At 35.2% G+C, this 13,765-nt stretch overlaps 2 protein-coding genes across 2 annotated transcripts; one reads left to right on the top strand and one right to left on the bottom strand.

Annotated features, from left to right (window-relative positions):
• Positions 1 to 544: 544 nt before the first annotated feature.
• LOC107792164 (uncharacterized) lies at positions 545 to 4,606 on the top strand. Its single transcript, XM_016614354.2, has 10 exons — positions 545 to 654; positions 814 to 1,130; positions 1,231 to 1,306; positions 1,965 to 2,004; positions 2,803 to 2,861; positions 2,988 to 3,025; positions 3,192 to 3,255; positions 3,424 to 3,477; positions 4,016 to 4,117; positions 4,273 to 4,606. The coding sequence occupies exons 2-10, from the start codon at positions 943 to 945 to the stop codon at positions 4,327 to 4,329; spliced, it is 678 nt and encodes a 225-aa protein (XP_016469840.1). The 5' UTR covers positions 545 to 654; positions 814 to 942; the 3' UTR covers positions 4,330 to 4,606.
• Positions 4,607 to 4,949: 343 nt separating this feature from the next.
• On the bottom strand, positions 4,950 to 13,690 carry LOC107792163 (ubiquitin-like modifier-activating enzyme 5). The gene is made up of 14 exons (XM_016614353.2): positions 13,407 to 13,690; positions 12,570 to 12,638; positions 12,368 to 12,481; positions 11,240 to 11,368; positions 10,762 to 10,830; positions 9,142 to 9,294; positions 8,897 to 8,933; positions 8,212 to 8,294; positions 7,893 to 7,967; positions 7,504 to 7,578; positions 7,033 to 7,119; positions 6,824 to 6,939; positions 6,571 to 6,617; positions 4,950 to 5,366 (listed from the first exon to the last, which is right to left on the bottom strand). Exons 1-14 carry the CDS (start codon positions 13,494 to 13,496, stop codon positions 5,230 to 5,232), a joined length of 1,281 nt encoding a protein of 426 aa, XP_016469839.1. The 5' UTR covers positions 13,497 to 13,690; the 3' UTR covers positions 4,950 to 5,229.
• Between the last annotated feature and the right edge of the window lie 75 nt (positions 13,691 to 13,765).

The raw sequence follows: 13,765 nt of genomic DNA, 5'->3' as shown, positions 1-13,765 counted from the left end.
TGAAATATTTTTTTGATGGTTGTATTTTTTACCAACATAAAGTATTCAATTGCTTTAAGATGGTGTTGATAATGCTGATTCTATCTTTTTTTAATTATTGAACAAGTTTAAGTGAGCCAAATATGAGCATGATTTTCTATTCTCATTTTAAATGGACGGGGGTGCCCCATACACGGAGAAGAAAATAATCGATTGTAGTGAGGATTATTATTTTATTTAAAAAAAAATGTTTTTTTTTTCCTTCTCAAAAGTTATGTGTTTTAGTATAAAAATTGCAAAAAGGAAACATGACTACAAGCTTTGAAAAAGGAAAATGCATAAAATGTGATTTTGTTTCTTTTTGTTTCAAGTGACTTTTTTTCTTGTGGCTTAAGCCATTGGTTTGTTGAATCGACATTCAAGAAGATTGTATTATGGGTTCGAATCCCATTTCTTCTGGTATGAAAATAAAAGGGGCGGGCCGGTCAACTCTTTCGACCGCTAGTCATCAAAAGAATGAATGACACTGGATGGGAAAAGCGATAGAAATTGATTCCTACAACGTCAGCATTCGCGAGGCCACTCTTCGCTGCCATACTTAGTAGTAGAAGAGTATATAAGATCTCTATTATGTACTCGTCAAACTAATAATTACATGATGATATATTTTTACTGGTAATTTTATCATTTTATTATAGTAATTATATATATATATATATATATGTGTGTGTAACAATTTGATGATTTAACTATAGAAAATTAACATTATTTTTCCATCATTTTTTGTTAAATATTACAGTAATTTCTTTTTTTTTTCCGGCTTTGGATTAGTAGGTACTATTTTGGCGCGAATAAGCATAATTATAAGTGTTCCCGCTACAATTTTGCTAATCGCTATTTTTGGCGGCTAAAATCCCTTACTCTTCGCTTTTACTGCAACGTTCCAATTTCCAAGTCGCCGCCATGAATTCCAGAGAAGTAGCGCTGGTTTCAGCTGCCACAGTACTCGGTGCCTTTGCTTCTGCTATAACCGTTCGCCTTTTCTTCAACCCCAAAAGGCGTTCAATTACTGATTCAGACTCGGGAGTCAACGGTTTCCACCAGAGGAAGTCATCTTCTCAGAACCCATTTGATCCTTCAAAACGCCAAGGGTTTGTCCATTTTAACTTTTATTGTATTTAAAGTTTTAAATTTATGTAATTTACTTTTATTTTCAGAAAAAAGTAAAGGAAAATGGTTATGTATGTTTAGGTATTTGTCATGGGATGATTATTTTATGGCGATTGCATTTCTATCTGCTGAACGGTCCAAGGATCCCAACAGGCAGGTACTAGTCTAATTGTGAACTGATTATTATGCTTTTTTTATGAATTCTAAGTCATTTTGGAATTGATGAGTAGAATTATACGCCATGTGTTTGTTGAAAGTTGTGTGCTTGATGCTAAGTTGCTTAAGTCTAGTATTTGTAGAAAATAGTTTAGGGTAGGCTGCCTACATTACACCCTTTTTTTTTTAAGTTTATTGTCATTGACTTTGTCAATTAACAGATCATCATACTTAAAAGGAAGAATCTCAACTATATTCTCAAACGTAAGGAAAACGCCAAGTAGTCTTCAATTGCTGCATAAATTGAAGTTTCCTGATTTGGAAATTAGTATGTCCTACGTGAATTTATCCAGTCTTCTAGATGGAACCAAAGTAGTGATTAATAGTTCTTGCCCTTTTAACCTCACACTAAAAAGAGTTATTCAATCATGAGTATGACTGTTCCTTCCAACTGAATGAAGCTATTTATAGACAGTATCAAGTTAGGGTGTACTTGTTGGAATAACTCTTGTTCTTGGTGCTCAAGTTAAATGCTCTGAATTCTTTTTGTATGTTTTATTTCCCACATTTTACTGCTTTAGTACTACTTCAAGGTTGACTTTCTCAACTCCAGTTTCACAAGCTCCGTTGAAACTAAACACTTTCTGGTTGTTTGGCAGGTTGGAGCGTGTTTGGTGAGTCAAAATGGTGTAATACTAGGTAGGCTGTATTTGAAGGAATCACTTATTTGTCTGTTGACAGCTGAAAATGTTCCGTATCATTTAAGTTTTATTTTTGCAATTTATTTTGCAAATTATATTTGATTAGGGAGAACTACATAATACTCCTATCAATTGATTGTCTTTTGGAGTAGCTGAAAGATAGATTAACTAGCTCATTTGGTTATGTGGATCAAGGGCACATATTCAGTCACTTTGGACTTTGAGATTTTGCTATATTAACCTAAATATACTATAATATTCATTTCTTATCTCATAACCCTGATGGTAGCATGGCTGTTCTACTTATTGCATTCTAGGATTTTCTTATTTAATATGAACAGAAAAAGATGAAAATGGAAAGGTGAATACTTCAGGAGTAGGGAGGTGAAAGCTACATTCACTAAGCATAAGTGCGTTCTTAGAAATGGTGAACATTTGCAAGACACAAGTCTTCAGTTGCCTCTCGAAGTTGCTTTACTCTTCCTGCAGAGTAAATATTATTTACTACTATATGTTTTATCTCAACTTCATAACTTGAATTAGAATACATATGGCCACATTGTAACGCTGGGGAGTATATTGGTGAATTATATAAGACCCACATAAGATTTTTAATGTTGGAAGTTCACCTTTATTCTCTGGTTTGTTATCTTTCCCCATATGGCTTGTGTTTCCATCCTACTTGAATGTTTGATTAGGCTAATTGCATCATTTCTAGAATATGCACATTCAAGCAACATATTTACTGCCAATAGGTTGTTAGATTCCATCTAATTTATGCTCTGCTTTTAGCCAGGCATTGGATACAATGGGTTCCCACGTGGCTGTTCAGATGACAAGCTTCCCTGGGCAAAGGTTGGTACTGTTTGCTGAGAAATGTTCTTTGTTATCGTCAGCGTTATTCTAACTCATTCGCTACTTTGCTGAGAAATGTTCTTTGTTATTGTCAGCGTTATTCTAACTCATTCGCTACCATTTCAGCAATCTAAAAATGGAAATCCGTTGGAGACAAAGTATCCGTAAGTTATATTCTTCTCCAAAACATTTATATATGCAATTTTGTCTGACCTACATAATGTCCTTTTTAAATGTGTAATTACCAATAGCTATCTTAATTCAAGAAACAAATTTTTCTCAATCTACATTTGATGACTCTACCTCATTCAAGCTTTCCGATTCTCGCAGTTATGTTTGTCATGCTGAAGTTAATGCCATCTTGAATACAAATCATGCATCTGCTGCTGGACAGGTTAGCTTGAATCGTGACCTGTGAACTATCCATCTACTGTCCTGACAGTCCCCCCCCCTCCCCCCCCCTCTAGACGGCTTCTTTTCTTTTCAATTCTATTGGAAGTTATTTTATCTCCTGCAACTTGTGCAGTATTAACTCACAGAATGTCTTATCCGTATTATGCAGAAGCTCTATGTCACAATGTTTCCTTGCAATGAATGCGCAAAAATTATCATTCAGGTGAATTAAGCGTGATGCTTTATGACTTCAACATATCTATAGCACCCCCAGCAACATCTTCTACTATGTTGATAAAATGGAAATTTGCCTCCATCATTGGAAGTTTAAGCTTTTTCTGGATGTTCATTTCATAAATTCTGATAGAACATGCTCTTGCAAAGATTATGCGAGGGCAAAACAAATTGCTAGATTTCCATTAAGGGGAGGCTATTGAATGATTTGTTAAAGAATTTGCATATCACTTGCAAGGAAAACTGGGGGCGTCAGGATTTCACATATTTTACCTTGCAAATGGATGTAATACAGACTTTACGTAGGCGCATTTTGTTTCTTTTTCAAGATACAAAGAGTAGTTATAAAAGGATTAATAAGGATTGCAAAGTAAAAAAATAGCTATAACAAGAATCTTTTCGTATTTTCTGATATTGACTTCTGTGCACCGGAACTAGGATGTTCGATTAATTATGCATTTCTGCTTCTTGCACCTTCCCTTTTTGGCTTTCCAGTAATGTATACTTCACAAATGTTTGTATTGCAGTCTGGTGTTTCAGAGGTAATTTATTTTGTGGAGAAGAGGTTGGACGGTTCTGACGCAACGTATGTTGCTTCCCACAAACTTTTGTCAATGGCAGGCATAAAAGTAAGTCATTTTATTAGTGTCAATTTCTGAGAAATGTTTACTTTCCTCAATAAGGGAAAACGATTTCTTTTCACGACTTATAATCTTTGGTGAAAAAAAAGGGAGCACCATTTATTAGCTATTTTGATTTGTGAACTTCAAACCTTGATTTATAGGTAAGGAGGCATCAACCACAAATGAAAGAGATCTCGATCAAGTTTGAAGAGCTATAGACGGTCCTGATGATGCGCGCTTCTCTAAGACTTTGTGTGTCTATGCAGCTCTTTCTCTCTTTGTTAAAAGATCGACTGGATTGATTGCATATTTGTTAATGCTGCTAAGATGGCTGAGGATTCTCAACTTACCATGTAGGGTGTTCAACTCTTGAGATGTGTACCAATGTTTGTATATCTGCGTTAAAGCTGAAACTTCATACTATTCCCTAAAGCACCTTCATTCGTTATTGTAAAGAAGCTGAGTTAACTTACCATTACGCAGTTATATGTGCTTTAGTTCCTGAGTGAATTGCCTTTATATGTAGAGAATAAGTATCACAATACGTCGATCTGTATTCATTTTATTACTAGTTTAAAACAGAAAAACATGCTTATGTAGAGATCCACTTGTAACCAGATTCTCCAATGTCTATGGATTGGGACAATTCATACCTGGCTAAGCCTGTAGCAAATAGGGAATCGGCCTTCATTTGGTAAAACCTGGTATTCGATGGGCACTTTTCAACGTTTTCAATTAACAAAACATGTGGGGATAAAAGAAAGAATACTCGAACATTGTTTAATATGTCTTCATTAATTTAACACCTTCCGGGGTTCTAAATTGGAAGAAACGAGATGGTAACGACATTTGATTAGCCTCTTTAGTAATACAACGGTAACCCCATCTCTGTCAGCAAGTTGTTGCAGTATAAGACTAGTTTGACTTTTACATGTCTTCAATCCCGCCGCATGAATAGGAACAAACTCTCACTGTCCATTCATTTAAACAATCAGCATTAAGAGCATTAAAAATGCCTCCAAATCCCAAGACTATCAAGCTTAATGGTCTCTGAAGCAAGGAAATTTTACACAAGTATCATGCAATTTAGAACATGTGTCTCTTTATATTTCAGTAATCTAATCTGCGTTAAGGGCCTCAAGTTGCCTTCTGAGTTCTTCAAGGTCATCCGCCGGACCAACAATCTCTGTAATAGCTGGTTTTGTGTATTCATCAGCTACTGGCAGCTCATGAACAATACCTTCAGGAAGGACACCTACAAGAAAAATAAATAATACATTCAGGTTAAAGTATAAATACTAAGTATGATATGATATTTTCAGATTATTCAACCATTAGTTCTTTCTCTTTACATTTTAAGTTGTTACCTAAAATACGATGCATCACATAAAGTATAATTTTAGGAAGAAACGGTCGTAATGAAAACTGGAATATTCCCTTCCTCTAGTCGTTTTAACATAATTCCATGAACTAGTGATCAATTCCAATTACTTGTTTAAATGCCAAGTGACCTCCTAGAAGTCATTCTCGATTGTGTAAAGAATTGTTCCAAGTTTATTGCTCGGTAAAAGCCAGAGCATTACATATATATGAACAGTCTTCCACCTGTATAAACTAGAGACATACCCTATAACGCTAAACACAAGAAAGAGAGAGATTGTCCTAGTATGATCTGGTAGCATTGTCGAACAAAGAATTATATGCACTTTTTGTAGTGAACTCACATCAAAAGTTTGAAGGGCAATCTTTTCAACAAAGCTTTATTGATTTGTAAGTTTACTCTATAGCTTCACAAGGCCCCTCTTACGGTACGTAAGATTGTACTCATCTTTCCATGTGGCTGACATTGGATTCTTGAGGGAAAAAAAGATAGGTGCATTTCCAAGATAAAATAATATCCTAGACTAGAGTAGAGTATGTGTTGCGATCTCTCAATGCATCTTACTACAAATGTGTGTGTGTATACATATATGATAAGGTAAGATTTTATTAGTATGCAGTATCAAGAAAATACTGCAGAAGAGGAAAACAACAGAGCAGTATCAATGCATCTTACTATATTAATGCAGGACACTTAAAGTTTAAGGCAGTCGGCATGCCTATCCTAATCAATAGCAGAACAAACTGTATTTTCCTTTTCCCCTATATCCTTTCAACTTTCATTCTCCTGTCTTAGCTCTTTTACCTTTGAACTTTCCAAATTTCATGTTATTTCATTCTTTAGCTTGATGCTTCTCAGTCTTAGCACTTCAGATGTTTAGATGGAAAGCAATGGATTTCACAAGTAAAGGTTAATCACAACATCTTTGGCTAAAGAAACTTTTGTACTTTGAGCAACACGGGCTTCATTTTTGAGTTATGAATTATGATCCATTGAAGAATTTGAGTTAGCAGATAATGAATGCACAAGCAAATTGAGGCTACAAAAGCAAAATATGTTTATCAGTGTGACTGAAAACCTGAATGTCTACTGACAGCACCATCCACTTCATTGTCATCAACAACGCTGAAAGATCAGAAGATAGCAACAAAAACAATTAGTTGAACAACAATAAGATCAGCAAGAGTTATTAGAACCCATCACTCACATTAGACTCAACAAAGCTGTCCAAGTGCTTTTTACCAATATGAGGTATGTGAGGATGTAGTTGTCTGTAAGCTTACCTTGTGTTTTTTCTTTCTTTCTAAATTTGCGTTAGTATCGAAACTTACCTTATGTTCCATTCATTATCTGCATGAACAGGGTTTTCTGGTGCTGATAATGCTTCCTTGTCCGCCTTTACTTTAGCAGCAGCATCCCTGCTAGGTTTTGCAAGAATGTATTCCTTCTGCAGAGTAGTAAAAAACATCATAAAATGTCAAACTTCAATTGAATATCAAAGACAAATGCCTCTTCATTTGTAAGACCATGGCCACTATACCTGCCGTTCCAAACAAGCAACATTTGAACATTGTGTATTTGGCTTCATCTCCATCGTTGGAAAATAATCTTTGAGGGCATTGTACCCCTATAACAAGCAACAAGAAAAAAAATCAAAAAATCAAAACTGTTGAGCTACACTTAATTTCTCTCTACACCTTGTCCTCCTTTAAGAGGAGGCAAGTTTACTCCTTTGTGAATTTGAGAGACTGGAACTAAGAACTCGAGTATATACTGGTCTGCCATATCCTCTGAATATATGATCAGTTATTTGTTAAGAACGAATGTACAGTAAGAGGGGATGATCGAAAAAGTCCTCCGTACTTCAAAGGCTTGAAGGAACTCAAGTCAACATTTTGACTAAAAAATATCCAAGAAAGAACTTAAGTATGATTAACATTCTCCCACATTTATCGTGGAGCCTTAAAGGGAGAGAAGGGGGAAAGGGAGAGAGAGAGATTGCAAGCTTTACCAGATATGGTGACACCTGTCCAAACTTCAACAAGTATTTCAATGTGTTTTGAACTAAAAGTCCAGCTACCACTCCCTATCAAAGATAGATAGAATGTTAATTTACCAAATCATGTAGCAAATATATAATACAACTTCAGTCAAAGCAATAAACAGGACTCTAGTAGTGTTGCTGGAAAAAAAGAAGTTAATATTATTCTTCCAAAGCATGTGGGAGCATAAACATGAGAAAAGCTGCCAAATTAACAGCAAATGGGGCTATAAGGAGAAAGAGAACAATTTAAAGATGAAGAAGCAAACATCAATCACAACTAGAACTTGTCATGCGTAAAACTAAATAAAGAGAGAACGGGAACAGCAAAACAATTGGGGGAGTAAGGTTTTTCATACCATTGTAGTAGGTAGAGAGGCAGCACAAACCCCTTCACGCTTTAGGGTCCGTTCATCGATTCCAGATGCTACAACCTAAAAGCACAAGTATTCCATTACAGTGATTTACTTGCAAGCAAACTTAGCTGGAGTTCATACAGAAAACTGAAATTTGGCAGAACAAAATAATTTTTAGCTATAAGATAGCCTTTTTTAACTTTTATTTCTCTGACTTTAGCAATCTTAAAGGACTGTTACAGAAATCAAGAGTCTCACTTCAAGTAAAGAATAGTGATCCTTAATTGAAGTCATTAGGGAAAACTTCAATAACTAAACATACCAGAGGAGGTACACATGCAAAGCAAGCACTTTCACCAGGAATCAACAATTGTATGTGACCTGAGACAGCATCTTCAGATACACCTGTCACAAAGTTTAACATGAGTTCCAAATTATCCAGAATGTATTTCCCTATCGTTTGATAAAAACTTTTGGTTTGCTATATGAAAATAAAAAGCTGCACATAAATTCCTTTAGTGGAATCCATACAAGAAAATTACAACCGATGACGATCACATCCAGATTCTTACAAATGCAGACATGTACGTACAACACATTTTCATAGAAGCTTGTAATATTATAAAGTCGGAATACATTTGTCGGGTGTTAATACAACTAACTGTTTTTCAGCATTTAATGATATAAAGAGGTTGTAGAAATTCAAAATTTTATTTGGCTAAAAGTTCCAGTGATACATTAAGAAAAGAAGCAACAAAGAAAGATCGGGCTCCTCTTCCACTAAATTAAACGAGCTAAGTTTGTGCATTACCAAAGTTCAGTTTTTCACCAGTTCATTTACAATTTCTTATACAGCCAGTATTTTAACACTGGAAAATTTTCAAAATATCTCTTTTAGATGAAGGCTATCTTATAACCAAATAAGGGTAGTGCTTGGCCACATAGAAGAGTTTCCTGACACATATGAAAGAAAGAAAAAAGAAGAATATGAAATTTCAGCCACTTACCAGATTCCATCCATGTCTGGTTTAATTCATTGCAGGCCTGCATTATGACGAAGTACATAGCAGGTAAGCTACCAAATAATGAACAACCTAATACCTAATATCTAGTAAACTTGTTCTTATACAGATTAAAGAAGTTCTTGCAAAAAGAACCTATTTCAAATTACTTTCAAAAAGAGGACACTAGAGCATACAAAAGCACACACTAGCCATTAATTAAATTTTAGATAGCAGATATTTGCTCGTACCTGATTTACTACCATTCTTGCTTCATAATTATCTACACAGCTCAAAACGAGGTCAATCCCACTGCCACTCTTAGTTGGGCGGAATGACTTATTTGTAAGACTTGACATAAATGTGTCAAAACCTTCCACTGTTGTGATATTCAACGTGTAGCTCTAAAAAAATAAACCAATTAATTAAGAATAAGGATTCTATGGAGAATATAAAGATAAGAATTGAAGGATGCAGGACATATTCTTGAGTAAAACTGCAAAACTACATCAACAAAGAAATGTCACAAGCAACCCACTCTACCTTAATAATTTAACAGTTCAAACAGGACAAACTTTCAAAAAACTTTTGGGATGGGCATCAACACTCATGCAGTATGTAAAGGAGAAACAACACCAAATCTTCAACTGGAAGCAACATAAGCCGGTAAGACATGCACTTGACATGGCCCAGAGAGGGAAAGGAAAGGGAAGGGACCTAAAAGTACGACCTGTTAACTTCTTTCGATGCTTCAAGTTTTAGGTGCAGAATAGGGTCATCTTTTAATCCATAAAAAATAGTCTGGATCAATTATTTTCTAGCACAGTCCATTGAAGAAAAGCTTATATACAACCAGGTCCCAGGGACCAGTTCAGAAACATGAAGAAGTCAATACCACTCTCACGACCTAAGCACTGTGAAGTGATCACACTCACAACCTATTTATACACTTAGCAGACGAACAATAGGCATTATTGTCAACTGACTTGAAATAGAACTGATGCTTAAACTAATAGATAAATAGGAAAAAAAATATTGAAAGGAAGTTGGACATGAGACAGAACTCTAAGCACCCTAGTTTCTTTGGATCTCACCTCAAGTGATGAAAAATTAGTTCAAAATAAATCAGAACATTTAAGAGTGATTGTTGACGTTCTACACTAAAGTAACAGTTAATAATCACAAAAAGAGCACTTTTTTTCTTCCAATCGTATTTTAAAGAATAGAGTGGAAAGAAGAAACAATTATTATAGATTTATTTAATTTCTGATTATGGTGAAAAAGCACCCAATTAAATTTCTCCTTTAAGCGAGGTTGAGCAGGAGAGCCATCAGCACTTGTTCTTCAAGTGTAACATCTCAGCTTGTATTTGGTTGAAGATTCTGAAGTGGTTAGGCCTTAGCAGGTATGGGCAACCATGGGAAGAGGAGCTAGAATGGCAAGGAATCAGGCAAACGGGAAGAGCTCACAAGCAGAGGTTTATAGAATGAGTTTGGCTGGGACTGTATATCGCATATGGCGTGAAAGGAACTACAGAATCTTCCAGCAGAAAAAGAGAACCTGTGAAGCAATAACTAAATTGATCATCCAGGAAGTTCACCGTCGAGGAAGCAAGATGCCAAGATGGTCAAAGCTACTGCAGAATTTAAATCCTAGATTCATAGCTTTGTATTGAATCGGTGTTCAGGTTGATAGGGAGATAGGACTAGTGTGGATCTGTTACATTAGATTATAGCTGGGACTTATGTCTAGATATAGGGATTTGTTATACTTCTAAATATTTCCCTGGTAATAAAAGTTTACTACAGTTACCAAAAAGAAAATTCTCCTTTATGACAAAGCCCTAAGTAGCAAAGTGCAAACAATCCTACCTCAAGCACAACATCAGGATTTATCTCTGAAAGAGTTTGTACAGCAGCATCTGTCTTTGTCATACCAACCTGGAAGTGACATTAGAATTGTATGATAAAATGTCAGAGGATTGTTCTCTATAGCTGAAATAAAGGATACTAGCTTATTACGTTAGGAAAATGTAAAAAATCTTTGGCACAACAAAACATACTATTCCCTCCGTTTCAATTTATGTGAACCTATTTGACTTTAAGAAAAAAGAAAAGACTTTTGAACTTGTGTAAAATGAGGCACAAATATTTTGTGTAGCTATAAGTCATTGCATAAAGGTAAATTGTTTCCAAATATGGAAATGGGTCATTCTTTTTGGCATGGACTAAAAAAGAAAGGCTAACATAAGTTGAAACGGAGGGAGTATTAGCATTGAAAAGTTATAACTCATTAGCTACTAAATATGTACACAAGGGAAATGGAAATGAGAATATTTTCTAGAAACACCTGCTCTGGGCGAAAAAATAGCCTATTCATATTAGCTAACTCCACTTTGTCATAATCATACAACAAAAGACGACCTATGCCACACCTTGTTAGCATCTCAGCAGCAACACTGCCAACACCACCTATGCCCTGTCACGAAGAAATTGCAAAATCATGAGCATTTAAATATCAAAGACTAGCACATGCATTCTATACGAGTCTAAAGTAAAACATCGAAGACTCAAATACATATTCAAAAAGTTCAGTCTAAATAATTATTCTGACAGCTTAATCGACATACTAAAGATTTTGCAGTTCCTAGGCCTTAACCAGGGTCTAAGCCCTTTTAGACACCAACATATGGCCAGTAAAATAAATCCCACAGATAGCTTAAGAAAGTCCACAAGCTTAATACTAAGATTGGCGTCACTATAGCTAATGTATGATGAAATAAAAGACGATACTTTTATAAGTAAAAAGAAAACGTTATCTTAAGTGTAAAGCACAAAAATCATGAACATATTATTTTACATACATCTTAGACCTTGACAAGAAACTGATACAATCTAGATAGCCATCAAGCACTTTGGATTCTAATTGGAGGCTACTTTCATAACGGGGCGAGCTACATGTGCAATTTGGCCAACAATTAAAGATTACATTATATTTGGTGGCTATACTCTTAATGCTTAGCTCCCTGGTATAAATAGCCCTTAAGGCTCTCATTTTTAGACTTAGCTTATTTTGATATTGAGATTATGAACTCCTTGAGTGAGTATTATGGATGAATTCCATTGTTGCTTGAAAACCTTTAAGGTAGCTTTTATGGGGTTCTTCCCCTTAAGGGTTATCCTATAGCTTAGGGTTGAATAGGATTTTAATTGAAGGGTATTTGTGTTTGATTTCAAGTGTTCTTCAATTTCCCTAATTAGTTCTTTGCTAAATTCTATCTTTCGAGCCTTTTATTTGTGTTCTTATTATTATTGCTTCCGCTTTCGTATCAGAAACACTAAGCAAGATGAATCTCACATTCATAGCATAGTCGGAAATCATGAAACATGCAAAACAATATTGGAAAGTAAAAATGCAATTTTATAGTAACAAAACAAATACACAATTTAACACAATGAAAGGAGATAAAGTACAGACAACTATGGCAACTGAGAATTCTCGTATCCTTTCGTAATTCTCCACAATACCCATCCTCTGAAGTGCCATAAGCCTGCTATATGGATTGCTGTCAACAACCTCAGCACTCATGTCCTGCCACCATCACAATCATGTAATTATTTGACTAAAGTTCTTAGTTAATTCTGATGACAATATGGCATGAAGGACTATATACACTAACCTTGACTTTTGACCGGCGAGTAGGTCCTGAATTCTCAAGGGTAGCGATGTTTTCAGCATGCAAATGCATCTAGAAATAGGACCAAAGAGAGAATAGTATTTATCAAAATCTCATGACTGGACATAAGAAAAAAAGATTGAAGGTTAATGACATTTAAAAGATATGGCGAATAGTTGATTCTTTTAATCTACAGTAAATTTTTAAAGTTTCATTGTTGGGGAAGTAAGACAGAATGGATCTGAAAGACCAATATCCTGCTCAATTATATTTCTTCGTTAAATTACAATGTTCAATTTTGAGGATATCCAAAGGGCAATTAAGCATATGAAGTAAACCTGGAGAACTCCTATATAACATAAGACATAAACCAAAGCCACATTTTCCTTCGGAATAAGATATAGAGAAGGCTAGAACTCGAATGCATTTATAAATTTTTTTGATACAAATTGTGGTTCTGCATTCTGGGAGGATGAAACTGCAATGTTTAATGCAGGAATTTGGCGACAAATCTGAAACACAGCCAAACACTAGAATTGCATGTAATTCTGATAAACCGCCAATTTAATGCATCAAAAGAATAGCTGAACGAGTCATATTTGACCTAGACAACTATGCAAAATCTAAACTGTGAATGTTAAAAGTAGATCCCGATGATTTGACCTAACATTGGTGTTTAAGCATTGACTATTGAAGAATTTGTGACGCCGTGGAACTGAGGCAATTTAGATTGTAATAAAATAATACACAAACGTTTAATTAACTGATCATAGACGCAGATTTCATGTATAAGAGAATGTTTGTTCTCAAAAGGGAATATACATGGATACGTGAAAGTACCTTGTCGATTAGAGCAAGATGGGAAGGATCTGAGAGCGATTTCTTAAGAGATTGGAGATCATTCAGCAATTCTTTGAGCTCCACCTCCATGATTTTCACCGATTTGACGAGTAGCCTTTGCTGTTTTTGTAAGCGAATCTGTGAATATTATTGTAATCTTAATCAAATTTAAACGTAACTGCTAAACCTGCTCAAAGACAATAGCTACTGTCAGTCCTCACGGTTACGGATGTCACGTCATATATATCCCAATTCGATCATATCGAATTTCCTATCCTTCTTCGGAAAGGAAATCAAAGCTTTTCTGTTTTATTTATTTCGTCTTAACTTTTAAAAGAAAAGAATAATTACACATTCCT

The sequence above is a fragment of the Nicotiana tabacum genome, chromosome 6, assembly GCF_000715075.1.
Source record: "Nicotiana tabacum cultivar K326 chromosome 6, ASM71507v2, whole genome shotgun sequence".
In the NCBI taxonomy this organism is placed as follows: domain Eukaryota; kingdom Viridiplantae; phylum Streptophyta; class Magnoliopsida; order Solanales; family Solanaceae; genus Nicotiana; species Nicotiana tabacum.
The sequence above is the reverse complement of the archived record's forward strand: the minus strand, read 5'-3'. Positions and strand labels throughout refer to the sequence as shown.

Bases quoted from the DNA above. Each gene is read 5' to 3' on its own strand.
- LOC107792164 (XM_016614354.2), top strand. From the start codon at position 943: ATGAATTCCAGAGAAGTAGCGCTGGTTTCAGCTGCCACAGTACTCGGT. The intron at 1,131-1,230 runs GTTTGTCCATTT...ATGTATGTTTAG, and splicing joins GATCCTTCAAAACGCCAAGG to GTATTTGTCATGGGATGATT. The intron at 3,478-4,015 runs GTGAATTAAGCG...TTTGTATTGCAG, and splicing joins GCGCAAAAATTATCATTCAG to TCTGGTGTTTCAGAGGTAAT.
- LOC107792163 (XM_016614353.2), bottom strand. From the start codon at position 13,496: ATGGAGGTGGAGCTCAAAGAATTGCTGAATGATCTCCAATCTCTTAAG. The intron at 12,639-13,406 runs GTACTTTCACGT...TCCTATTTCTAG, and splicing joins ATCTTGCTCTAATCGACAAG to ATGCATTTGCATGCTGAAAA. The intron at 8,934-9,141 runs GTACGAGCAAAT...GTCATAATGCAG, and splicing joins CAAGAATGGTAGTAAATCAG to GCCTGCAATGAATTAAACCA.